Raw genomic sequence first — 27,872 nt, 5'->3', positions numbered from 1 at the left:
CTCTTTTCCTGTCCCTGATCCTTCCATCTGTCATATCCTTAGATACAGGACCATCTACCAAGTCTTCCCTACGATAACCTGGAGCAGCTATATAACTAAGTGTATATAAGAATGTTCAGAATAATTAACAAAAAGCTAAACAACATCTGCCCGATACCCCTAGGTCACCAAATGATACCTAAGGTACCAAATGAATCACAGAGAGGCTATTTTGTCACTTCCCCAAGCACCTTAATGAGAAAGCATTTTGGAAATGCCGAAACACCTATATCTAACTAAACAGAATTAACACAACAGTAAACAACATTTACTCCAGGAGAAGCTCTAACCACATTAGTTGAAGAGTCTTACACAACTGTCAGAATAAGTATCACCTGGGAAGAAGGCAAATATCATGAAACTTAACATTGCTATCTTCCCTTTCTCATAGCAGTCAGGTAGATTTTGGCTTCTTACATGCATATATTTCATTATTAATGTGCTTCTTTATTCAGTACAAAATTAATTAAATATACACCCCTGCTGTTCTTTTTATTTTTAATATACTTCAGGCAAATTAGTATCAACAGATCTCCACAATTTGTCTCAACTAAAGATTCAGCTCTCTGTGGTTAAACACTTACTACAAAAAGTAGATTTAGAAGTCTGCTATGGTAGGTGGGAATTGGGATCACTGCTTTTCTTCTCAAAACTATTCTCAAGCATGGGATAGGCAGCATGTTTATCTGAAAAAATGGGTTCCTTGTTTTTCCATCCTTCATGTACTGTAGCTAATATCTCAGTGTGAGCAGTTCTTTGCATGAAACTCTGCATGGTAATTGATAAAGGATAATTCAAGCTTGAAATTGCAGCACCGGCTGTAGGGCAAGACTGTAAAGACCTTCTGGATTGAAGGCAGGCATAGCTAAGACATACCTTTTGAATGCACTACCTTGGATTCAATTGCATTGTGGAAACAAAAGTTAGCCCTTAAAAAGTATATGATTCAGTAAGCTGCACTGTCATTAATTATTTATATTGATTTATATTATAAATAATACACTGTTATGAAAGCAACATATTTGAATTCATTTTCAGGGAATAATTATGTTGGTGAATAAGAGCAGCACAATGCAACATTAGAGTTTGATGAGTTCAATGATCTTATCCTTCACCCCCTAACTTCTCTGGTTCTATAAAACCATCTTCACTAACCACAGACTATGCTTGTGGGACTCTATCATGGCTCTGTTGTTGTGCTGCACCTTTTCCTCAACAGAATGTTTACCTAATCCTCAAGGCCAAATAGAGGCTGTGTTCTAGATGTCCAAAAGTATGAGCCTGGATTTCTTGCACAGTTGCATTGATATTACGCAGCTCTTTACAATGAAATATACTCTGGAATTAAGCACATTTTTTCAAAATATTTTTAGTTATTCTGAATTGTACTTTATATATTCTTAAAAAGGTGTATAACTGCATTATACAACAATACTGTAGCTGAGTTGCATTTCCTTCAGGCAAAGGTGATAAAATAAAGAAACTAATTGATGCATATTACAAGAAGTAACAAGTCAACTTGTCAGAATGACAGAGAAAAGCATCTTATTTGATGTAGAAAAGAGTTACAATAGATAAATAGACAGTTTACATCTCTTAAGTACTTACCTTTTAATCTTCAAAAGTGTACTGGGATACATAAACCAGCGTGGCAACATTTGATGCAAACTCGTAAGGAGGATATGCTTCACCAGTGTTAGTATGGCTGGCTCCCCAAGGCTTACCTTGTTTTAGAAAACCGAGTAATATTTGGCTATGCTTTATATTAGATGGAACATTTCTAATTAATTGAAGTTTACTATATGATTTATAGGCATTTTAAGCATGTTACAGACATGCTTAATACATTTTATAGGTAATCATAACCACATCAATAAAAGGTGTTAAAACATGATCAATTATGGCTGCAAGCAAGCTATTGAGTTGTTGGACTGTCCAGCTATCTATATATTCTGCAAGGGCTTGTAGTACAGCATCTACTTTGAAGCAGTTTCCCAGGAGAAAAAATTGCAAAAACAAATAAAAACCCAGCAGTGTTGACAAAGCTTTAGATCAAACAAAGTAAAAAATAGATCAGGATATAAAACAGAAAATGTCTGTTGTTTAATTAAAACAAATGACATTTAGAGTGCTCTGAGCTATTTGCAACTCTAGCTCATCTGAAATAATGAAGCAGGAGGCTTATTAAAACCAAGATATAGTTAAGAATCAAGAGTTTTTTTCAGAATTAGAAAAACAACAAAATCAATTCTAGAAAAATTGTATTGTCAAAATAAAATCTTTACTGGTAAATTAAAAAGAGCAAATCTCTACTTTTTTCCATTACAAAGGCAGCAAATGCAGCTCAGCTTATGAAAACACTAAACCCCAAAATAGCTCTACCCCTTCCTGTTGAAGTATTAGATGAGCTGAAGCTTTTAGTATACTTCAAATTACTCGACATTCACACACTGTGATATAACAAATATACTCTGGCCGACTGCTGCCAGGAAGTGCTCTCAATTTCCTGCGCAGAAAAATGAAACACCTTTTAATGCTTCCTGTATCCACAGTATTTTTTTCAATACAGTTCACTGAAGCCTAGCAATTTCAAACTGAATTCCATTTTCAGCTGCCTGCAGACTTTTGGTGCACTGGCAAACGGCAGAAACTTCTAGCCCTCTAACAGAGATTAACTGGCTGAATAATACTTTGCCCCATACACGTTAGCACAACTGGAGACCGATTTGTGACCTTTACCTGGTCATCAGATCACAGTTTTCAAAAGATTATTGACAAAAACGAAATAGTCATCTAGCTTTTGAGCAAAATTGTAAGAACTGGACCTTTGAGAAGAACCTGTTTTCCAATAATCAATGGAATGGCATAGAAAATACCTAGAATCGCCAAATGTATTAACTTATGCTCATGCTTGAATGTCTTTTGACTGAGGTCAAATGAATGGGGAAAGCGATTACCGGTCTCGGGACTTCAGGGTTCTTTACTTGAGCTGCCCAGTTTGGCAAAACTATGAGACACTTCCTGTCTCACCTATGCTAGAAAAATGCATTTGGCATTACAGATCTCCCAGACAGCTGAGAGACTTCACTGGAGTTACAATCTCCCTTAACACTGCCCAGTATGTCAGTTGTGTTTGGATTCATAAGATCAATATTAGTTACCTTAGTTATAACTGACCATGCAAAAATCCAACTGTGAAAAGAGCACACGTACTTCATGTGCACTTCATAATGGTAAATTATTTTACTATAGTTACATACTGTACCATATTTTCATATATACATATATAAACAAAAATATCTTCTGGGATTAGAGGGCAAATGGTGCTCCAGAAAGCCAATCCAAGATCTTCTGTTGACTTCAGCGCCTGTAGTATAGGGATATTGAAGCTATTCTGGATTCACTGTCCCTGTACTTTAACTGGACAATTTGGCTTGCTCAGAGAACTCGCCTAGTCTTATCTGCAGGTTTACATATTTTTACCTTACTCACCAAAATCCCGTTAAAATTCAAATACTGGTGCACAACAACCACAGACAGGCCTAAAACCCAGAATATGCCTTAGGATTCAAGACCACAGCCCTTACATTGGTTCAGAGCTGCCACCTGACATTTGGTGTCATCAGTGAAAGTGTAAATGAATGCAGATTTGCTCATCTTCCCATGACAATATTTTATTACTAAAATAGCAGCCATATTCAAACTAAATAACCAGTGCCGTCTGCATTTGTCAGATTATTCAGAAGAGCCAACCATTTTACACTCTTATTGATATGACAATAAACATAAACACACTACTTTCCAGTTTGTAACATTTCAATACAAAGGATCAGTGGAAAAGTGGGTTAAAACTGCTTTTTATATATCAGTCAAATTCCAACTAAATTAAACCAGATGACTTAACAAGAAAGCCAGCAAAAATAAGCTCCTGTTGAAGCACTGGTAAGTAAATGCATTACTTTTTACATCACAGAGTTTGAAAGCATAAGGCAAAATGAACTAAAAACATTTAATTCAGACTCTAGTGATGATAAATCCAGTAACTGATCCTCATAAAAACCATGTAACATTTTAAAAGGAATTCGTTCTTCTGCTTCCCCTCCCCCCCCCCAATTTGACACCACTTCATTATAGTTAAAGATGCTTAAAACTGCCTTTTTTCTTTTTTTTTTTTTGAGACTTGCACTGAAATGTCTATTTTAGTGAAATTAAAGTTTGCAATATCTTTTTGTGCTCTTTTTATCTTTTTCTAGTCTTGATAAATCTAGAAAATTCTAGGAAGAAGGGTGGATCTGTTAACAGCTTAAACACTTCTCTGTGTGATCTCAAAATTCCTCGTATTAATCTTTTTCCAGTCAGATATTTGAGCCAGGAGCTCAGGACCAGCTACAACCAACCTATTTCTTATTTCTTGTGAATTTCTAGTACTATTTATCAATTAGAAATAATACAGATACATTAAATATTTTTTAAAAATTCTTTAAAGAGCATACCTACATTGTAATATTTTTAGTACGTCTTCAGTTTTTCATAGAAATGTGAATTAAACTAGCACCAAATTCATTTAACCTTTGTTAAATCTGTCTAATCTGCTTTTTTTAGAGGATAAAAGAAATAAAAATAAAAGCTTATCTATCTGGAGTTGGAGGTGTCTTAGGCCAGCTTTGCAATAGAGGTGGTTCATGGAGCTCTGCCCCTCTGAGACAACTATGGTTTGCCCTCTCTGCTCCCTCCGCTTGGAGACCCTGTGGGCTCTGCTCTTAATAGAAGCTGCCCCAGATTCAGTTGGAATAAACCCAGCCATACTGTGGCTTAATGACTGCTGATAAAATATACTGTACAGAAATTCTTTACAGGCCTTATAACATGAGACGGTTGGGAAAGAATGGCCTAAGTAACTACAAACTGCTCCTAGTGTGGTGGTACACGCAATAACCATAACAGGAGATGACCTGTGCCAGGTAATCACATTCCTACTCTCCCAGTACCTGATTGGGCATCATTAAAACCAACAGAATTCTTGCTAGGATTACTATGCTCATTACATCATCCAAAATTAATCCTTTCAAAGGAAAGGACCTGCATTCTGGAGGAAGCCATTTCTTGCTTCAGTACCCGATTCATTTGATTCTCCTTTTCTCTCCTTTGTTATGCAATGCTCTACAGTGACCCCTATGCCTTAAATTATTTCTACATTCCACTGCTCTTCACTATCTAGCTCTCTTTAATCAAGATATTCTAAAAAAACACATACTTTGCAAAATTAACAAGATGCAAGATTGTATTTTCCAATATTGAGTGATTTCTCAGTCCAGAGCTCATGAATCCATTTTGAAATATACCTTCTGCTCCTTCAAGATATATCATATTCAGCTCATTTAAGTAAAACTTACTGAGTCATTATTCAAATCTATACATGGAAATGCAGCACCATTTAAAAATAAATTAAAAATACAAGCAACAGTGACATCAAAATGAAAATCTTTCAGGCTTCACAAAAGTATTGAGGTCACTACCCCAAATGAAACAGAAATTCTCTTACCACAAAATACTAAGAATACTTTGAAATAATAGAGTATTTGTGCTTTATTTTTGTTATTCAAATAGAAGATTTCTTAAGATGTGCTGTTTCTATCCGTGTTGCTGCATCTTACTTTCACAGCAGACATCTAAGATCTAGTTCCACCATCATGCTAAGCCATGGTCCCTAGGCCTTCCTGCAGGCCTTACCACTCAGGTACAGACCCAAAGTAGCATCGTCTAAACCTGGTGTCTATGCTAGAGCCCTGGCGAGGCATGCTTGTGACCATCTGGAGCTGCCTGCGCTGACATAACCTCAGAAGAGAATATGCTCCAACACGTGTGTACGTTTACATGAAAAACAAAACATCACACTACCCAAATTCTCTACCAGAGATACTCCATTATGCCACAAGTAAACCTACCAAAATCAGCAAGAATATGATTCTAACTACTCAAGGGCAAATGGATTTGGCAAACTCTATGTATACTTATCCAGGTGGGATATAGTGCAATACAAGCAGCAGAGCTTTTTCTTGTAGAAACAGACTCATGGAAAGGAGATAGCTTTCTGCAGCCTTTGAAGACTGCTTGACTTCTCTGTTTGCTCTTTACATTCAAATGCAAATTGCAAAGGGAGGAGAAACCTTTTACTCATTCTCTCTTTCCTCTCCTAAGGAGTGCTCTGGGAGCAAGTCTGAACCCTGCCATAGGTCTGAGTTCCAAATTTAATTAAGCTCATTCTCCTCTCCCAGGTAAAGAGCGTGCTGGACCTCTCTGGCCAGCTTTACGCTTATTTTGAGCTCATTCCTCCCTTTTTCTTCCATTAAAAACAACCTCTCCTGACACATTTCTCCATTAGAAACATAGTTATTGGTTGAAAAAATGTACTGCTAGTTGAAAATCCTTTCCTCAGTTGCAAGAATTGTAGAACTGCAATAAATTCATGAATTGCAATTATTCATAGCAGACAGTAATGAACTAGAGTGCTTTCTGCAAAGAATCACATTTCTCCTTTACTCTGAAGGCAAGTGCACTTCATTTAGATTAATCCAGGATTATTGGCTTGTTATTACATTTCTTCTGTAAGCCATTTATACCGTGCTGTCGAAAATACAGTAGAAGATACTCTGGGCCATATTTTGGAAACACCTGCACTTAGTTTGCATAACTAAAAGCTATAATTTGCCTTTTCAAGCAAAAGCATAAATCTAAGCAGGCAGTGTTATACATGGTCAATACATTTTCAAAAACTGAACATTAGTTTCTTTTGCCTAGTACCATCACCCCAAATGAAATTACTAGGTATTGCTTTTGAAGGGTAACTCAGACAACCACTAAGACCAGCTCTGATGTCTATTCAGACAGAATGCTTACAAAGCAAGGTCCCACTTACGGCTGAAACACTCCTGGGCATGCGTGGAGCCCTGCATATTCAAGCATACCTGGCAGCTTGGGCAGCCGCCCTATTGCTGCCATGAATACCATGAATCAAACCTACACAGGTTATCTGAAGGGTGATCATAGGCAACTGCAGCAAAGGAGACAGGCAGGGACAAGAAGGATACCACTCTCTTTGCCTTTTTATAGGAATTGCACAGGGACAAAAGCTAGGAATTTTCCTAACTGGAGAAAATCAGGTGCTATCTATTCACACATATACTTTACAAAAGTGACCATTAAAATAAGAACAATCATCAAATAACAACAGGGGTCACTGTGGCCCTGTGTTACAAACTCATTTATGCCTGTGATATTATGACATTACAAGACAACAGGAGGTATCACAAAGGAGGAAGAACCAACGAAGGGCTTACTTTGAACGAGATTTTGCTTGCTTGCAGGCAGCCAGCTAAAAAAATCTGTGGCACTATGTGAAACTCTGTAATGATGGATGTCTGATCTTCTGCCAAATTGCCACACTTGTCAACATTTAACATTTGAACACATGAAAACTATTGTGTTCCCTGTGAAGAAAGAGCCAGAGCTGCACAGACCAAGAAGATATCAAGTCTCCATACCTTTTGGGTAGTAGGAGACAGCTCTGGCCTTACAAATAATAGCAACTAATGTTCTCAGTCCCAGCTCGTTAAAGGTTTTGATCTATCTGGTAAAATCTGCACTTAAAATTTTCAAAACAAAAATACTATATGGTGTTTTATAGGAATAGGGTTAAAAGAATTTCACCTGGATTAGAACAGCTTCACAACAATAGGTGAAGCTTTGTAAAACATAACACAAAAGACCTAGAGAAGTACACGTGCCTTCATGAAATCAGAACACTGCCTTGGCAATCTTCCTCCAAAAGCAAAATGGCCAAATCAGCTTCCTCAGTCTCATCTCTGGATTTTCAGACACTTCAGCTATACTATGCTCACTGAAGTATCCTGTTAAATACGGTTTGATACCAGAGTGTTACAAAAGGACCGTGTGTAATCATCCTCTCTTCACTGCTCCCAGTCAAACCCTATGTCTTTCTGCTTTCTGGGGCTGTTGCTGTGACTACAGTTTGTGGCCAACTCAGATACTCTAGCAACTAGCTGCAGAAAGACTGACCTCAGTGCAAGCAAACCTCCCAAACAGTTATCCTACTCCTAAGACTTTTTACACTCTCTCGAGTGCTAAAGTGCTGCAGGCAGAATGTCATAAGGATCACGCTTCCTTATTCAATGCTAACTCAGATATGAACTGTCTTAATTGGACCTCTCATTCAAAGGTTTTTTTCCCACCCCAGTTTGCAACCCCAAACTCCCAGTTTATGCAAATGTTGAAATGTAAGACAGAAAGCTTGAAAAGGCAGTAATCCCTTAGGGTTGGAGAGATACAAAGTAAATGGCTGCTCCGGAGTGTAGAGAGGTACATTTCTGTATAGTTTGACAAAATGATCTAGTGACTGGTGCAATTTCAATTTATGGCTAATTCAGTAATGCTTTAATGCTTATTGCTAGAAAAATTGTTTACATTCTTGGAAGTCAATAGTTGAGAATGGTGAATCACAAACTTTCCACTGAGAACTACACAGCACTTCGCTAACGCAAAACATATTCGCTATCATGTAAATACTAAAGAAATGGCGATCTATTTTATCGTTGATAAAGTTGGTAAGTTTATAGCTGCTTATAGAGAACCTGAATGCCTATTTTCATTTTTCTTTTTTATCTAAACAATGTGCACATAAAATTAAGTATTTGTATGAATAATGAGTACACATCCCATTTTTTCCCCATAATCCATTTTTTCACACACCTTTATTGCCTTTAGTTCTTCTTGAAGTCATGCAGACTTAATCCTTTCAATCTCTGAATTGATTAGAGATCAATTAGTCATGCTTCTAAATATTTCCATCAACAATCTCTCATCTACTACTTACTTCTGAGAGAAAATGACCAGGACTGAACACAGTATCCAAGGTAATGGATTTTTGTAATGGTGTAATAACTTTAAAAAATTATATTCTATTCTGTCCCATACATATCACCACTCTATTATTTGGCTGTTAATGCATACTGAGCAGATGTTTACACCCACCTGTCCACAGTGATGCCTGTATCACTTTCCTAAGCAATTATAGTTAACTTAGAAAGACACCTGGATACAAGCAGTTTTATTTTTCCCTTGCAAAGTGTATTACACATTTGTCAATGCTGATTTTCATCTGCCACCATTCAGCTTAAGTGTCTGGATTTATTAAATCCCTCTTGTAAACCCTTGGTATACCTCGATTTTTTTTTTAAGGTCACCTACACATTGGAGTTATCTTTGTAATAACTTTTCCTATATAAACAGTAGAAGAACAGTACAAATCGAAATATTAGAATGGTAAGAGTGCTACTCCAGACCTCCCAATTGCTAACTTTTGCCTGTTGATAACTTACTACTTTTTCTTTTCTTTTTGTCTCTCAGCCAGATTATGACCATGGTTGTGATATGTCTCATCTGCCTCCTTGACAGAATTTTGGGAGAATTTTGTTGAAGGAATTTTGCACTGTTTTATAGGTTTTGCCATTCCAGTTTCCTATCCAGGTGCTTGGTTCTCTCTAGATCAGGCCAAACTCTCCATTACACTGAAAATTAAAGTTGGCTCTTGACCTTAAAGAAAGCTATATATATGCACTCTCTGTGTTCAGATACAATGACAATTAGAAAACCAACCAACCAAAAAACTTCATAACTATTAAACTTTATAACTATTTATTTAACTTCCGAACTGTTTGGATCTACAGGTGGCACTGTTATATAAGCTTTTCTCAAAAGAGAAAGAAAAGTGTAAACAAGCTTTTTGTAAGGTTAAAACAAAGAAAGTAATATAGACTTGATACCTTTCGTTTTCTTGTAGCTGCTCACCTCCCTTCTTCCACAAACATTTGGCCTTAGGGGAAGCTTTTGGTTTGCATTCAAAATTAACTGTGCTGCCTATTTGAACCTGAATCATTTTCTTCATTGGATTCTTGGAAAAATCTGGAGCAGAAGCTAAAACAGAGGGTATATTAACAGTGAAATAAAGCACCTTGAATTTTATTAATGATACTACTATTTAGCACTTATGACACTTCTCAGCTTCCAAATACAACTAAAAACATGAACTAATCAGTTAACTCAGCCAGCTCTTCTGTTGGACAATTATGCATTTCTCCATCTTATATTAGAGAAGCACAGATACAAACATAAAGCTCCCGAATTTGCAAAGTATGTTACCAAATGAAGCACGTACATAAGGTAAGAAAAGACGATTTCATTTGAACCCAAGCTCACTGAATCCAGTGAGCTTTAAGCACATGCCTAACATTAAGCTTTACTGAATTTGAGCTTACATGACTTGCCTAAGTCCAGTGAGGGGAGTCAACACCAGAACTCTAGTTAAAACTCAAGGAATTGCTTGGCTTCTAATTTTGTACCAGAATACTATGTCAGATCAGATATGTTAGATGACACGAAACTACAAAGCAGCTCATTTTTTATGGGTATAGTTTGTATTAGCTAACAATTAAGTAAAGGCGCTTGAAAGATTTCTATCTATGCTAATGCTGAACTTTGAAAGGAAACTGAACATTTTAGGTGACCAAGGCTGGGGGAGTAGCCTGCTGACTGACTTGTAACCTTAACAATATAAAGGAAATAACTTATGCCTCCACAACGCACTGTTCCTACAGGCTTAGTTTTGAAATCTTGTCTTTCTATATAGGAGGTAGGAAGTGCACAAGCATTTGAATGCATCGGTAGTATGCACGTTCAGATCAAATAAATGGTTGTCATTCATTTTAGACTCAAGTACACATCATTTGAATGACTGACTGATAATCCCGCGTCCCCTCAATGAAGAAAGGCTGCACACAAGAGCACTCTATTGCTTTTAAATGATATTGCTCTCTTGGGAATGCTGGAATCATGATGCAGGAGATCAGTGCAACTGACTGATGTGTTGAGCCAGTGTTGCTTCCAGATCATATGATTAGTTTTAATCTTCAGGCCTGTGTCCAAGCCCTTGTCTCTGCTCCTCCTCTAATAAATAATCTATGTGTGTTCTGTTTTAAAGCAATGAATGATTGGACTGCAAATCCTCTAGAATCAGGTGAGTAAACGCTTTGGCCCTGCAGATAAAATAATATTAGGTTGACAAAAATGTTTATTTTAGTGATAGTATCTGAGTTACAAATCGCAAAGTGTAATACTAGGGAGATGGAGGGTGCGTGATGGAGGGGAAAGTGAGGTTTGTGCTTCAGTAGAAAGGAAAGGTGATCTTACCTACAACCCTGAGCTCTGCACTTGAATAGATGACACCATGTTTATTTTCAGCTATGCACTGGTATATGCCAGAATCTGTCAGATTTAGATTTGATATTGTAAGTGCACCATTTTCAATTTGGATCCTTCCCTGAATATTAAGAAAAATATCTTTATTGATGATATATTTCCTGTGGAGAATTTAAAATAAGTAAGAAAGATAAATATGACAGCATAAATACGATAAATGGGGTAAATATGACAACATAATTATGACAAGAGTTCTAAAGTAAGTGATGTGGTTATATCATGATAGGGCAGCACTGGTAAAATTATGAGACTTGGCAAGACAGTGTGTGAATCAGCTTCTTCAAACTTGGCTAATTTTATAGACATAATCTGAAATACCTTTGCATTTCCCCCAAAACGTGGAAAAAAACCATACTAGGCTCTTCACAATAGACTAGGGTATCCAAAATATACAGCTGGCACTGGCATTTCATACTATTTAGAGATTTTACGCGTGCCATTTGTTAATGAGCTCTCTGCAATACTGCGCAGAATAAATTCCAACAGATATTAAATGGAAGACATATATTTAAGTGTCTGATAGCTGACAAAGCTATTGAAGTACAGGGTTCTTTCCACCTTGCTTTCTCTTGGAAAACTGTATGAATTAGGATAAAAAGTGACTAATTTCAAGGATAGAGTGGTAGGCACTGGTGACGAACGACAACAGGAATCAGTGACAAAAACAAGAGAGCTTCTCCTTTGGGAAAAACCAGAGAAATGATAATGAACAAAAGAACAAATTATTGTCTCAAATGTATCTTTTGGAGCAGAAGTGACTAACAAATGATCTGGATGTGGCTCACCAGACTTAATGCAATCTCCCCTAATGCAAAAATACTCCCTCTTTGGCGTTTTCTTCTACTTTTTTCTACTTACAGTTGGCCCCCATTGAAGGGTGACTCTGGCTCTCTACTGGGTAGACAAGACAGCTCAGCTCAGCTCCTTCCTTGACAGGTCCCTTCCCAGTTAATTGCAAGGTGCTCAGTCAGTTAGGCAAAGGACAAAACAGACCCAAAGATGAGCACGCCTGAAACTCCATATCTTAATCCTACTTCTAGCATCGTGAGCTCTTCTTATTATTCTTTTTTACAAAAGATTCATTTGTGGAGAAGGGAAGCTAAGTAGAATAACTCCAACAGGAGATTTTTGTGAAGGAGGCCCAATATGAAGAGAGGATATTGCAGTAGAGGAGATGAGGACAATCGATCATGATACACAGCCACAGAGGACTCCTCTTCTGCTGTCCCCTCAGCCTTAGCTTTCAGAGTTAATTCTACAGTTTATAGTCCTGTGTTTACAGTATAAGTCATGCTTATGCCCTTACATCATGGCAAAAGGCTGGACATCAGTGCTCTGGAGTAGAAACTGGTATTCAGGGAGACTGAATGAGAGAAAGTATTTTTGTGTTTACTGAAGTAAACAAGCATATTGTCTCAGAGATTTTGTATAATACAGTAACAATGTCATTGAATCATTGAGATGATATTTTGTACTCCCTCGCTTAACCTGTCCACAAAATGCTATTATCCCTTTTAGTGAGCATAGAATACTCTGAATGGTAAGAAGTGTTTTTCAGTGCTTAGATCATTCTTCATAGCCATTTACTGAATTGAGCATTTTCTTTCTTCTTCAATTGTGGGTGCCAACATTGAGCATAATATTCAAATAGTCTTATCAGTGTGGACCAAAGGTAAAATGTCTTCCTGGTTTTGCTAGTGTCCCTAGGTTTATATAACTGATAACTTGAATTAGGTATTTTCCTCAGTGCAGCAATAAGAACTAAGATTGATATTGGTATCAGATACTTTTCTGAGTTACTGATCTGTGAGACCAAGCATCTCTCCTTCTAAGTATAACCTCTTTCCCCTGTCACCAAAGTATTACTTTCCATTATGTTAACAGCAGCATTAAATCAAATACCTACAAATACAGCATTAAAGTAAATACCTGGGTTACATTGCTGTTTACTTTTCATTCTTTGCATCAAATAATGGTGACCTATGACTTTTTAGGATTCTTTTGCTTTTTCCTCAAGAAGCTTAAAAATGTTTGCTTAATACCTTTAACAAAATGTGAGTTACCAGTATAACAAAATCATTTAAGTTCGCTATTGTTCATTTATGATTCTTAATATGTGCCTTTTATTAATTCTATTAAATTCTTTCTCCATTCTTTCCTTATATACTTAATTTTACAGTTTTATCACTGCTTTTAAATCTCCTTTTAGCCAAGGTGTTTTTGTAAAACATAATTTATCTTTGTGTTTGTAGTACTGCAGCCTTTCAAGTTTCCATTTGGATGTTCTTAACAAAAAACACATTAAAAATTTTTTTTCAAAGATTCTTCTGGACTAATTACATGGACTTTTGCAAATCCTTGTGTTATATGAAGTACACTTTTTCAAAAAAAAAAGTTACCTCTATTGACAGTTGGTCTCCATTCTTCAGCCACCTATATGATGGTTTGGGCTTCCCACTTGCTTTGCAATCCCAGTACAAGGTGTCCTCTACAGCAGCTTCAACATCTTTTATAATCTGGACCCAGTGAGGTTTTGCTGCATATGAAACACATATCAACAACAAGTTATTGTTCCATATGAAAACAAAGGGTTAATTTGCAAGGGACTGATTAGTCTTGTATGTAGACTGGTTTATACAAGCAGAGAGTCTCACTGGTTTTGGTCCAAGTCACCTAATGAAAGAAATTACTCACTGTCCCTCTTATACATTTTTATTACAGCAGTAAAACAAAAGAAAATTGAGATTACAGATCACTGAAGCTGAATTAGTGAAACCAATACTAAAATCACTGATGATTAAACAACACAGCTTTGAAACTGATGTAAACATAAGATAAAAAAAAAATTAGCAGCAATACTAGAATTCAATAATTGATGTAGTCAAATAATCAAACTAATACTGAAAAAATCCTTTAAGTCCAAAAAAAAAAAAAAAAAAAACAAAAAACACACCCTAATGATATGTCAGTTCTCAATACCACTTGAATTGGTTTTTAATGCTAGTCAGTTCTTAACTGGATAAATACCTGCATATGCGAAACTGATTCTGAGAAAATTAGTCACAGTATAGCCTTTGGGTTGACACAGACCAAAATAAGGCCTTAAAGTCCATAAAAATAACTACTTCTTAAATGAAAATGCTGATGTATTAATGCATTATACCCTTCAGAATGTCCTAAAATACAGTTAAAATCTGTAAAAATACATTTTAAAATGTATGTTATAAATTTCTTTGGGTAAAAAAAGTCACTTGGCAAATAAACATAACTGGATGAAAGGCTACGGTAGTTTACTCCTTTACTGCTATTCACAGAACAGCACAGCACAGTTTTATAGCAAACTGGTGTGAACTTTCTTTGAATTTATTCAAATTGCTATAAACTTCATAGTATCAATAAATGCTATTTCTCTCAAAGATGACAAATTCTGGACACTGCATATGAATAAAACGGATAAAAAGTAGAATGAGACTTGGTTGCTCTAATATAGCTAGGGGCAAAGGAATTTTCTGGACTCAGTTTCATTACCTAATAAGTTTTCCTAAATTGGTAATTTTTCTTGTAAAATGAAAAGTTACTGGAATTAAACTTTCTAAACTAACAGCATTTGTATTTGCGTTATGTCTTTATCTGGTTAATCTTAAAATGAGTACTTAAGGGTAGAGGGTAGTTTAGCACTAGAATGTGGGTCTCCACAATAAATGAGAAGTGCTTTTTTTGTTTTAATATCTAAATGCGTTCTATCTTCCTGTTGAGAGCTGTACTTTCAAAAATATTCCAAGTTTTCCTCTGAGTATCTAACACGAAACGTACAAACTGAGCCACCAGTACTTTGTTAACAGCCTTGCAGAAAACAGTATCGCTACCCTCAGCAGCATAAAATAATGATGGGCAGGTCATGCAGATTCAGATAAATGTTCAGCCAAAAATGCCACAACGCACAGTCAGACAATGCTAAAATACCAAAAAAAGAAAAATGTTATCAGATACTTAAAGCATTAGATATATAATATGCATCATGCATTTATTAATATATACAATGTACTTTACAATTTTTTTTATATATCAAAAGGCAAAACTGTGAAAGCTTCTAGTTTATGCCCTAGATCTAGGGGCCAAAAATTCATGTTTTGTATGTGTCTTTACTCTACTGTAAAACTACACTAAGTGAAACTAACTTTAAGCATGCTTTTTGTTATTTCTGCTACTGTTAATATTGGTAATGCTGCAGACTGGTGCTCAGTGTACCAATTGCCAGCTGTTGATCTTAGTTTCTAGATAACTTGTGCAGACTATACTAAGGTCTATGCTGTTGCATTTGTTCCCTTATTAGTACCAAAAAGTTAATGAGGTACATAAGATGCAGACCATGCTGTGTAGATGTATGTTTAGAAGAAAGTTTTCTTTCAACAAGACTTTGGCTCCTAAAAAGAAAGCATTAGCTTCTAAAACAGAAAGAATCTTTGAAATGTTATCCTTTCTTTGCTTAAATAGAGGCCCTAACACTTTCATATCAAAACACTTAAAAATATAATAAAACCAAAACCCTGGTGATGCAGGAAAGATCATTATTTTATAGATGAGTGTTGGAAGCACAGAAGGTCAGATAAGTTCCTACTGAACTTCCTACTGCAGTGGTGTTACACCAGCAATTAATTCAGACCAGGGAAATTAATGACTTGCCTACAGACACAAGGGAAGTCTGCAGTGCAGCTGAGTGCTGAACCTTTTCCAGTGCCATAGGCACAAGACCATCAGACCAGCACTTGGATGGGGGTTGGTATTAATTTGTTAAAAGAAGATTCATTCTCTTCTAGCACATAAATTCTCTCTCCATATTATGTTCTGCAATGCAGTGATAAGATCACAACATTATATAATGTACTTTTATGATAACAAGGATTAATGCTATATATGCATATAATTATGTATAAATTCTCAGAATTGACTTCTCTACAGAAGAAACAACTACACTATATTTATTGAGATATTAATTTAAGATGCTCTGGAATTCGACCAGTCTTTGCTGACAGTGAAACTTTCTGTTATTTCTTTTGTTTTGCATGTCCCTTGTACCACAAGGGTTAATGCTTTTCACTGATTTGGGGACAATACATTTTTCACTCTCTGTTGACCCTAAAAGACAGGATAACTTAATCTTTGTGTCAGACAAATGTATTTTCTTATTGATATTAATTTTGGTTAAATCTTGAAAGCTAACATTACTATGCTGGAGTTTCAGAAAGAGCCATTGCTTTATCTCACATTGCCATTTGGAGTATTTGTCCCACATGTGTCAAGGGGATGAAAGCTCAAGGCTACATGTTAGCACGCTTCCTGCACTTTGCATAATAGTGCAGGAATAATAGTGTATTTGCTAAATATTTATGTAAGAAGCAACAGTCCTTGAATTACTGATGGATTGATGCATGGGCAATATTTCACATCTGCAGCCTATCTCCATTTGAAACTAGGTTAAGTGTAGTCTGTTTTCAAGTTCAATATCTATTCAATTCCATCAGAAAGAAAAACATTGTCTGCACTGTAAATTTTCATTTTAGGACTCTTCATGTCAGACAGTCTCCATAGCAGGGTTTCCCAAGTCTCCAAGGTAGATGTGGGAGCAAGACCAACACTCAAAGCAGAAATGTACAGAACAGTGCTTCCAAAGCCATAAGGTGTAATATTCATGTGCTCTTAATCATTTTCAAAGAGTGTTGATGAAGTCTTCAGTGATTCTCTTCAGGGAATCTGTTTTTCTTTTCAAATTACTGACCAAGGAATCTGCAGAAAGAACAATATTTTTTTCACCCCGCACATCTAAAAGTCTTAATAAACGGCTGAAAAAAGCATTACAAATTCTTTAGGAAAGAGGAATTCAACTAACCATTTCAAAATTGAAATGACAATTAAACCAGGACAATTCCATCTGGGAGTATTCCATTGAATACTATCTTGGCAAAGGTAAAGATGTTCACATTGCAGCAGCTGAGAAAAGTGCAGACAGAAGGTCATGTAGATTTACATATCTTCTCAAAAGATGAGCAGGATTTTTTCTAAGCCCAACACTGTCCTTTTAACGGTGCTCTGTCAGGCTCTGCCTAAATGATTCTGAACGTACAACTTCTTTCCTCTTGAGTTCTAGTTATTGTTAGATCAAGAAATTTTACCTGTTTAGAACATCTAGTTTCACTCAGGAGGGTAACACCACCACCACATCTGTGCTCTTGAAGGCAGACTGCAATGATTCATTATACAGCCTCATTATTTTACTGAACTACTGTGTTGGCTTGAGTGTATAATAGAGATCTTCCTGAGAAGACATCATTCTTTCCTCCTTAGTCAAGGAACAGGTAAACAGGCAACATTTTCATTGAGATTAAAGAATGTCCTGTAAATTATGAAGCTGAAAGTTAATTTTAATGGAGCTTGTAGCACAGGGATCGAGACCACGATGGGAATCTATATTCTGTGATAATATTACTGATTCTCAGGAACCTGCTGTACAATCTTCATGAAAGATTCATATGAGGTTCCCTTAGGACAACATACTAGTAGGCAGCTGTTTTTCTAAAACCTGTTAGCCTTCAGTCTTATAGTCAGCCACCTGTAAAAGCACCAGCTTGTATTTTGCTTCAGTTGTTTTTGCCTAATATATTTCTTATAAATCATGGTCCCATAGGCAAGAAGTGATACAACTATATAATCTATACAATTTCTCCCAATAAGAAGACTCGGTCTTTTTTTTTTTTTGTGACTATGATCACCTTTTTCTTACAGCTAATAAGCTAAGTAGGTCTCCCTAAAGAAAACAACAGTTACTTTATTACATTTTGTGGTGTCCCCTTAGTCTATAAGGGGAGAATGGACCACCTCTGAGAAAAAAAAAAAAAAAGATTAATAACCTCCTTCTTCTGGGGTTTGGTGTGAGTGAAGACTAATTACAATGAGTGACTCCACTGAAGCTTTTGGAAGCAATGGCTGAAGAAGCAGTCACTTTTCAGAAGCTGTGTTGAGATCTAATTTGTAAATAATTTGTGGAGTACCTTACAGCCTCCTCAGCAGATATGCATGTCAGCAGGAATTTTTGCATCTGATTTCCTTGGGAGTATGAAACTCCAATAAAACTCTCTCCTTTTTATTCTGTAGTCCACAGGAATACCGTAAACAAAATGCAGAGCTCCATAACAGCAACTCTTGTCTAGAAGCTGTGATCTGCCAAAGAGTACTGAGGTCTGCCATGCCTACTGCTTGGAGGCAGAAGACTACAGGAAGCTCTTCTGGAAAGTCCTTAATTGGGGGTCTTGCAAAAGATGTAGCCTGCCTATATGCATATCTTTCCTTTGAAGTTTACACTCCAAAAGCTGGGCTGGAAATCTCTTTTGAAAATACCTTCCGATAGCTCAGCAGTTGGGCAATAAATCAGAGGCAAAGGGAAGCTACCATAGTTTAACAGAAAGCAGCTATGAAACAAACTGGAAATTCACAAAGGTTTGTAAAAACAGAAAATATTCACCTTCGTTTTTCTAGGTAATATCTCCCTGAAAGTCTGACTATGACTCTCATACTGATGAGATGAGCCTATTTTTGATGAGACTGCCTAAGCAGTGATGAGCCAATTTTTATCTGACAAATCCAAGCAACTTAAAGCATTAAATAATTTTTTCCGATAAAACAAGCTGGCCTAAGGAAGCATCTGACAACTTAATTTCAAAAGTCACTGAAAATTCCATTATCTGACTTCCATACAAAAATAAAAATGCTTTCAATACCATAGGTAATTTTTATATCATTGGGAAAAGTTTTAGTACACAAAAAAGATGAACAATCTGTTTCAGTAGTAAGGCAAATTATTGGACAGCATTGATGATTAAACTTCAAGTGGATCAAACTCAGCAACTCCTTGATATTTATTTACATACATATATTTTGTAACTAACTATTTAAAGACATCTCCATGAACAAGATAGAGTCAGGTTATCAGATAAAAGCGGTAAACAGTGAAGCTGTTCCACATTCATGAGTGACGTGATTTCAGTATAATTTTAATGGTACATTATCATCAAAACATTAGTATTTTATACACAAAAAAATCTACATAGAATCTATTTATGACTGGGGGGTTGTATTTTCACAGAAGAGCAAGTCTGCTCCCTTATTTTCCCACGTGACTTAGATAAGGGAACAAAAGTGGCTGTTATTACATGCAAGTTACAGGCAATTGCCTTTGACTGTCGACGTGCCGGTCAGCTTCACAGCACTCCATTGCTATTACAGACCAGTATCACTAAGGCAAAGGCAAAGAGCAGCAGGATTTTTTCTCCCTGTTAGATTTTTGACTTTCAGCATTGTCAAGCAAGAGTTCCATTAAATCAGCCTGTGCTAATTAAGAGTATATTTTCTTCAATTATACTTTAAATTAATTGCTTTAAATCTCTCTACCATGTTAGCTGTTATTTAACTCCATCTTAAACTACAAAAATGTCATTGTTTCATCTCTCATTTTTCAATGCCCCAAAAAGTCTTCATGGAATCTCTCTTCTTCTATCTCCTCTTTATGGAAAGGGATAACAGTGATGACAAATGAATATACTACTAAAGTGAAGGCAAATTATTTATATATTCAGGTTTTTAGATTAAATCAAAGTTAGATAATCTTGTCCTATTTTTAGTGTATTCTGAACTCCACTGAGGAGAAAACTGGCATTAAACAAATGTTGGAACTGTAGAGAGGACAATAAACTGCACATTTGATGGTGGGCTTTTCTTGATGTAATCCTTCAGGAGAAAAAAAGGAAGATTAATAGTCTCCTAGAAATATTATGAAAGAACCAAGAATATTTGTTTTAGAATATCTGTTCTAATTATCAGCTTCAACTGTGTGTTGAGAGTTATACTTAAAACCCATAATGCAATTAGAAAAAACAGACCTGTTTTATTTTTCATATGCAGAGTTACTGATGTGCATAGAATTTCTAAACCAAACATACATTACAAGCTTTCTTGAAATAATGATTATGGTAAGTTGAGCCCATAGTCAAGTGCCTTATGGAGTCAGGACCATAACTCATTTTTGGAAGAGGAGGAGACATGGTAAATAAAACTGAACTTTTTAAACAATGTATGTGCTGAAAATGCAGTTTCAGAATTGAAGCTTTATAGTTTCAGCTCACAAAACAAATCAGGAGAATAAAAATGTTTTCTTTCACAGCAGTGCTAGGAAATGTCTCAAGCTTTTGTTTTGTCCTAGGTGTCTATTTCATTTACAAAATAAACTCTAAGAACTGCAAACAAAGAAAAACCTGTTTTTAGACAAACAGAAGATTTTCGTCTATTAGAATTTTTTTTTTCTGAAGGGATTGATTCTTCTCATTGTTTCACCAAGACAACATGGAAAACGTTAACCCGAAATCTTCTTTTACTCTTTTTGGGTAAGCCAGAAATCTGCTTTGTTCTGCTGATGAGAGAAAAAGAAACGTTGCTACTGTTGAAATAAAAAGGCATTTCTCAATTTCTAATGGTTATATTTTTCTATATATGAATACCAGACATCTAACACTTCTACCAATAAAATGTTTTAGCATCAGCCAACATCCACTAACATTACCATACAGATTTGAGTCGTCTTTGCCAGAGTTGGTACTTTCTGGCAGATGGATGATTTTTGTTCTGTCTTCAGACGATTGCATTAATTTTCTCCCAAATCCTCCTCTGCTTCCAGAATAACCTCTTTAAAAGTGCATAAGTATTGATCTTTTATTGGAACATTGACTGGCATATGGTTACATATCTTTGCTGGACAGATTTCTGAATTTTGATATTGGACACAGCAGCAAGTCATCAGCAGATACTATCTTCAGTTACAGAACATTATTAATCTACAAACAGAATGAAAATCCTTCAAATTATCAAAAAGGTTTAAAATTACCCTATCCTGAATACAGACCTGTTGGTATTCTATTTATATCAACAAAACAAGATTACTTAAATCTACTTAATTCTGCAAAATGGGTTTCACTAAGCAGAACAAATGAAATAAAACAGTTGGAGTACCCTTACTGCCATTACAGGTTTCATTATTCTTTTTAGTCTAAACATCATATTAGGAATGAATCTAATACAGATGGATATTTGTATTGGAATACTAACTATTTGAGGATTCAAATCCCTTTCTGGATTTGTAATGAGAATATTTACAGTGATCAGTAGCAAATCATGATTTACTTGTTATCACAAAACTTCAACTCAATATTTGATTTTTTTGGTCAGCAACATCCTTTACTTCAGTTCTGTGCCCTTTAACGACCAAAACAAAATTTGGGAAGCAGGTCAAGTATCTCAAGATTACCCACTGTCATAATTACATTTTAAGAACTAATGAATAAATCAACTCTATTTTGCAAGAAGTGTACATTGATATATCTTATAACTCAGCAGAGTTGCTGATTTAAATCTGGAGAAGGAGTATTGAGTCAAATTGATGTACAAACCACAACTTATCTAAAACTTTTCAAGCTGCTAATGAAAGCCACTTTATAGCATACTGCCAAGTATAATATGACAGATGACACATCTTAGTTCTTTTGTCCAATGTTATCCACAGTATTTATCAAAATGGTCATAATCACAACTCACACATAGAAAATTCAGTGTAATGTAATTTGGGGGGGGAGGGGAAATATATTTTTTCTTCTGATTTATAAAATCTGTAGTTTCTTAAATTAAAATCTGCACTGACTAAAATCTACATTGTAGGATCCTGCGTATTCTAGTAAACAGTAGCTTCCAATAAAGAATAAATAAATTGAAAGAACATTTGTAGGAAGTCACACAACAGCAATGTTCTTTTCTTTTTTACATAACTTCATAAAAATCTTTGCTCAAATATGCCTATGTGAAAAAAAACATTTCATGGCACAGACTGTCACACTCTTTAAATTACCATTTACCTAAGGAAAATTATATTTGCTGAGATTTGGCTTTAACAAAAATTGTCAATTACTGCTTTGTTGCGAATCACTGCAGCTTTAAAAGACCACCAATATTCTTTGCTCATATTCAAATCACTCCACAGCCTTAAATGCACAAGAGACACTTGCCATTCTCCAGCTATTAAATTTTTCATTTCTTCATTTCCCATATTGGGTTATATTCTCTCATTTATTTACTCATTTTAAAATAAAATTGGCCACTTTGAAAGGAAAAGATTCACAATATCTATGAATAATCTTTTCCAAAAGCAAAATGAAATTTGCATTTCCTGTAAACGTGACATTATAACCCCCAAATCAATTTAATTGACTAGAAACTTAAGATTTCACTCGTGCAACAATAAAAAGTGTTAAAAAAAATTCTGGGCATCATAGGCAAGCACTTTCCACACTACTCTTAGCAACCCTTTTCAACATGGATGGTTCTCAGAAGAAATCCTTGTCAATGTTTCTTAAAGTCTGATGCAAAACCCTGGTGCAGAAGTTCTTTCTCTGCAAACAGTTATAATGCCCTGAGTTTTAAGAGCCAACGTTTGATGGGCATTGCAGAAGCTGTACACCCAGAACGCGCCCCGCGTGGTTAACTTCATGGGTAAGGGAGGGAGAAAGAGAGAGAGAGGGCAGGGGGGAAGAAGGTTTCCTACCATAATAAGTGAGACGGCCTCTTGCAATATTTTTTCCTCTTGAGTTTTCAGTAATACATTCATATAGTCCTGCATCTTCCTGCTGGAAATTAGGAATTTCAATCATGCCATTGGATTTCCTTAGCTTTATTTTACGTGGAAATGGCAGACCATCGGTTCTTCTCCAGTTAATCTGAGGCACAGGGCTAAAAAGAAGAGAAAAGAAAAAAATCAAAGTGATGAAAGGCTTGTAGTTAAAGTGGTATACATACTCTATATTACAGATTGTGAGATAGTACAGTAACTGATTTGCATATAAATAGATTCTGCTTCATATCCTATTACTTATGTTACCAAACTTTCATGAGTATCTGTGTGACTATCCAGTGACTGTAAAATTTCCTGTAAATCAGCACTGGCCTCCCCTGTAAACAGGTGAGATTTACCATTGACTTTAATGGAAGGAGGATCAAGCAAAGTCTTTTGAGGTTTCCATCCTTGAACAGCCATTCACTGGCTGATTTTAAAACTTTCACTCACCTAGCCAGGGAACAGAAGCAATAGCATATGGTTAAGTTATCAATCTGGCACTTAAAATTTTGAGTACCTAACAAAGCTGTCTGCAAATAAACCAAAGTGGTTACTAAATACATTTACAGAAACATAAAGGCGTTCTCAGAGCATTTGCGAAGCACAAGAGAGATCAATTTTGCATAGAATGTCATTCAGAAGAGGAATATGTTTTTATCTTTATTTCATATATAAAAGAAGAACAATATTACGAAAGCATCAAGTATAGTTAACATTCAAATTTAGACAAAATTCCCACTGACTTCAAGAACAGTTCACTGTATGCAGAGAAAGTGGAGCTAGGTCAGAGTACATTTGCAAAATTGCATTAATCTTATTCAACATAATTTGAAATTAAATTTAAATTCATGTGTTGCCAACATGCACATTTTAGTTTTAAACAACAATAAAAATGACTCCAAGACTGTTTGCCATCTTACTGTTATTACTTGGTTATTACCAAGGCAATAACTGTGACAGTCAAAATATGGACTTTAGAAAACAACACTGAAGACTGTTAGAACTACACATCTGTTGTGTGGATAAACCCTGGCATGCTTAAACTCTGCAGTACCAGTGAAGAGGGGAACTTACTTTCCTAGTGCAAAGCATTCTAGCTTCACAGTTGAACCTTTAGCTGCAGGAAGTGTCTCAGGAAATTGAACTTCTATTTTAGGTTCATATTCTCCCATCACACCTAGATGACAAAATTGAAAAAAGTCATTTTTCATTTTTAAAGCTATCTTTCTCTTTGGCATTGACATCACATTCAATTCAAAAAAATCAAGTTGACTATTTTTGCACCATGTTTGGAAAAACAAGCATAGGGACCTTCCAATTAAATTGTCATGAGACCCACAAGAGGAAAAGGGGTACGTAACACAGAACAGTTTATTTTCTTATAAGCAATCACTATTCTGAGAAGGCATGAAAGGCTTAAACTTTAAGAGACAAAAATGTTCACTAGAGGCTAGAGGCATATACTAACAGTAACTAGTAACTACTAGTTTTATTTATTCACAGTATAAGAAGAAGTCATACCATCTGTGCGGAGCACTAGAGGGGTTGGTGAACCAAGAACTTTGCTATTCGTTGCAGTGCTGGTTACAACACAGGTGTAATTTCCTACATCTGATGGTTCAACTTTGGCTATGTAGAGGTGACCAGTCTCTTGAGACACAAATCGCCGACTGTCTTCTTGTACAAATGATGGATATTCATTGAAGATCCAAGCAAATGACAATTCTAATCAGTATTAAAAAAAAAAAAGAAGAAGAAGCAAGGAAGTTTGATAAGGGTTTTCAGGTTTTCTTTTTCAAAGATCAGTAACAAACAAAGAGGATGGACAGCCCATGACAGAAAGAAAAAAAAAAAAAATGTAAAAAGGTACTGGAAACAAAACAAAAGAAGGCAAAACATCTTCACACCAAAGCCATATTTCCTCCATTAGAGGGAAAAAAAGTGAAATGAAATCAGTTTTACACATGGAAAACTTTCTTCATCTACTTGATTTTTTAAAGAAATAATACGCATGGAAAGAGGAGCAGACAACAAAAATGAAACCAGATTTTCTTAAAATGGAATTTACTATACAACTCAGCTAGATTTTTAGTAGCTAGAAATAGCACAGGTCTGTGCAAGGGAAAGGAATGCCAAAAGAAGAGTAAACACCCGGCAGAGGCAGCACACAGCAAAACTACATTTCTCATATAAAAATTAGATCTTTTTCCATGAAATGCCAAAACAGTCCTCAAAACTATTTTTTGTGGTCCCTTTAAAGGAAAACCATTTTTGAAACAATAAACTAACAGATTTGGCAAAAATTACAGTATAATTTGCTTTTTGCTGATCAACACTTGAAGAGAAAATTGAACTCTGTAGCCAGTTTTATTCAACAAAAACCACTTCCTCTGAGAGGTGATGTTCTTGTCTCTCATTCATATCTTAGAGAAACAGAAAGGAAATCAATTTTTAATGGTTTTCCAGGCAAGAAATAATTTTTCACCCAAGTGCCACTCAGCTTAAAGTTTATTAAAAAAAAATTACAGCTTCTGCAAGTGCTAATTAGAGACAATTATAGTTTGATTGACCTGTCTTGATGTTAAAATATCTTGAAGCATTTGCACTGCCCTTACAGAATGAAGATCATCCCTTTTTGCAGAGGTTTAATTTGAAAGTGCGTAGATGTGGATGCAGCCATGAAATGAAGCGCAGGCAATTAACATAATCCTCAGCACTGAGTATGAATACGCACCTAGGAAAATGCTAAGCCAACAGGAGAACTTAACAAAAGGTAAGATTGTGAAGATGAAAAAACATTCAATAAATGAAATTATTAAAGTATTTAGAGACTGATTAATGCAAAAAGGGCATCCAAATGAAATGGCCTATCATAATTGCATTTAGTTTTCTTCCATCAATATTTATACTCCTTCCATTAACATAACTTTTCAAGAACAGTGTGTATGAACATTAACTTTCTCTAGAATACTCTCAAGAGTCAGGCTTGTGTTACATCGGGAAGTGTTTACTGTGAAAGCAGGTAGCCAGCTAGCCTGCTCGCCTTGTAGCGGAAACCTCTTCAGGTGGAGGAATGCCTTTGTCTAAAAGTTTCTTCCTATGTGATATGAGATGAGTAATAAATTTAAGATAAGGAAAGCAAACATGGATCTGTCAAGAAAAGAAAATTACAACTAATCAACCTATTTTATTCTTTGATGAAGTAGCTACACAGTGGGAAGAAAAACCATAGATGTGATATAGCTTAACTTCAGGTAAGACTTTTGAAAAGCGCACAGCAAAGTCTCATAAGTGAGCAAGCCACAGCTGTACAGCCAATGTAAAACTGTTCTATACAGCTATTCACCCATCTTGCAATAAATACAAAGAAGCAGGTGTCACTGGTTTGCTGCTGAACAGAGGGACATAGCAAGCAAGCAGTCCTCAGCACCGAGGGGGAGCTGCAGGTGGTTCTGGCTACATTCTGCAACTGGTCAGGCAGCCACTTCACTCATGAAGATAATGCACAGGCATAACATACGCACACTACATCCTCTTCAAAGAGCAAAGATTGTATGATCTTGCTAAATGGGAAAGAGCGGAAAAATCAAACATAATTATATTTCTACAATGTAGCTGGGGAAAGAGAGTGGTCATAAGACTGAGGGAAAAGCTGTAGCACAAACTAGGTATCGAGTCAGTGACTAGAAAAACCGATTTAGGTTTTCGGCTCTACAAAGTCAAACAGCCACAAGATACAAAACTCTGGGAAAACAGGCTTTATTAGTTCTGGTACTCACTGAGCTACTTGTTTTCATTAACTCAAGTATTTTATTCTCCTCAAAAAAAGAAAAGAAAAAGACATTTGAAGGGGATGGTCCAATCTGGATACCCAGTAGGGAAATAAGCAGCTTGATTTTATTCCCATTACATTGCCTTAAGTCAAGAGTAAATTCATTAAGACCGGCCATTATGATTACAAAAGCCAGGTAAAGTACATTCCAGTTTAATCAGATCCATCGATAGCCTATGAATAAACACCCCTGGAAACCTAATTTCTCATTTGACATATATGTTCATTGACTCTCTTAAAAATGGATCCTGGTGTTTCTTTACCAGTGCCCCACAGCCAGTAGCTCATTTTATATTTATTGTACTTTACAAAATTGTATTTTCCAGAAAAATTCATATTAAACAACTTGTTCTATGATTTATTGTGTTTACCCCATTTTCCTATTGCTGATCTTAGTACACCTCAAGGGACAAACTCACTCCCTTTCTGTCAATTACAAGTTTTCAGTTGATTTTCTGTTATAAATGAAAGCAATACGTCTCTTCTGGGCTTCCTCAGAGATCTAATCCTTCACTTTCCAATGTATTTTTTCCTTATTTGGAGACCACAGATGGATAAGATATTGGAAATTACAATTATTACTCAATTTTTGTTTACTACATCTTGGTTAGCTTCTACTCTTTATTTTGCATTATTTGTTTATTATTTACTGTGCAGTCTGCATACCACAATCCAGGATCATGCCCACATGGTACTAGGCACTTTGCATACGTAAGTGTCCAGTGAAAAGGAGGTCATAAAAACTGTATGCAATTTTCAAATTTAAACTTGTAAAATAAAGATTCAACAATTTAAATCAACCTTTCTGGCCTGCTACAGTCATTTTCTACCACCTATGAGGCTTGAAAAAATTATCTTAACTTCTTATTTAACAAAAATCTAAGGTTCCTAAAGCAAAACAGGGGTGTAAGACCCATATTTTTAGTGGCTCTTAATTGGGTTTTGAAATCAGGCTTTAAGCTCCTT

At 35.8% G+C, this 27,872-nt stretch overlaps 1 protein-coding gene across 1 annotated transcript in view; it reads right to left on the bottom strand.

Moving 5' to 3' along the window:
• CNTN3 (contactin 3) overlaps positions 1 to 27,872 on the bottom strand; it is an 87,193-nt gene that overhangs the window by 20,121 nt on the left and 39,200 nt on the right. Inside the window, exons 6-11 of the mRNA XM_026075004.1 lie at positions 24,596 to 24,799; positions 24,149 to 24,251; positions 23,006 to 23,190; positions 13,770 to 13,906; positions 11,302 to 11,431; positions 9,879 to 10,029 (exon numbers count right to left, since the gene is read on the bottom strand). Coding sequence (XP_025930789.1) covers positions 9,879 to 10,029; positions 11,302 to 11,431; positions 13,770 to 13,906; positions 23,006 to 23,190; positions 24,149 to 24,251; positions 24,596 to 24,799 — 910 coding nt within the window. The remainder of the gene's footprint in view (positions 1 to 9,878; positions 10,030 to 11,301; positions 11,432 to 13,769; positions 13,907 to 23,005; positions 23,191 to 24,148; positions 24,252 to 24,595; positions 24,800 to 27,872) is intronic.

Source organism: Apteryx rowi, unplaced genomic scaffold (assembly GCF_003343035.1).
Source record: "Apteryx rowi isolate R43461 unplaced genomic scaffold, aptRow1 scaffold_4, whole genome shotgun sequence".
NCBI classification, from domain to species: Eukaryota; Metazoa; Chordata; class Aves; order Apterygiformes; family Apterygidae; genus Apteryx; species Apteryx rowi.
The sequence above is the reverse complement of the archived record's forward strand: the minus strand, read 5'-3'. Positions and strand labels throughout refer to the sequence as shown.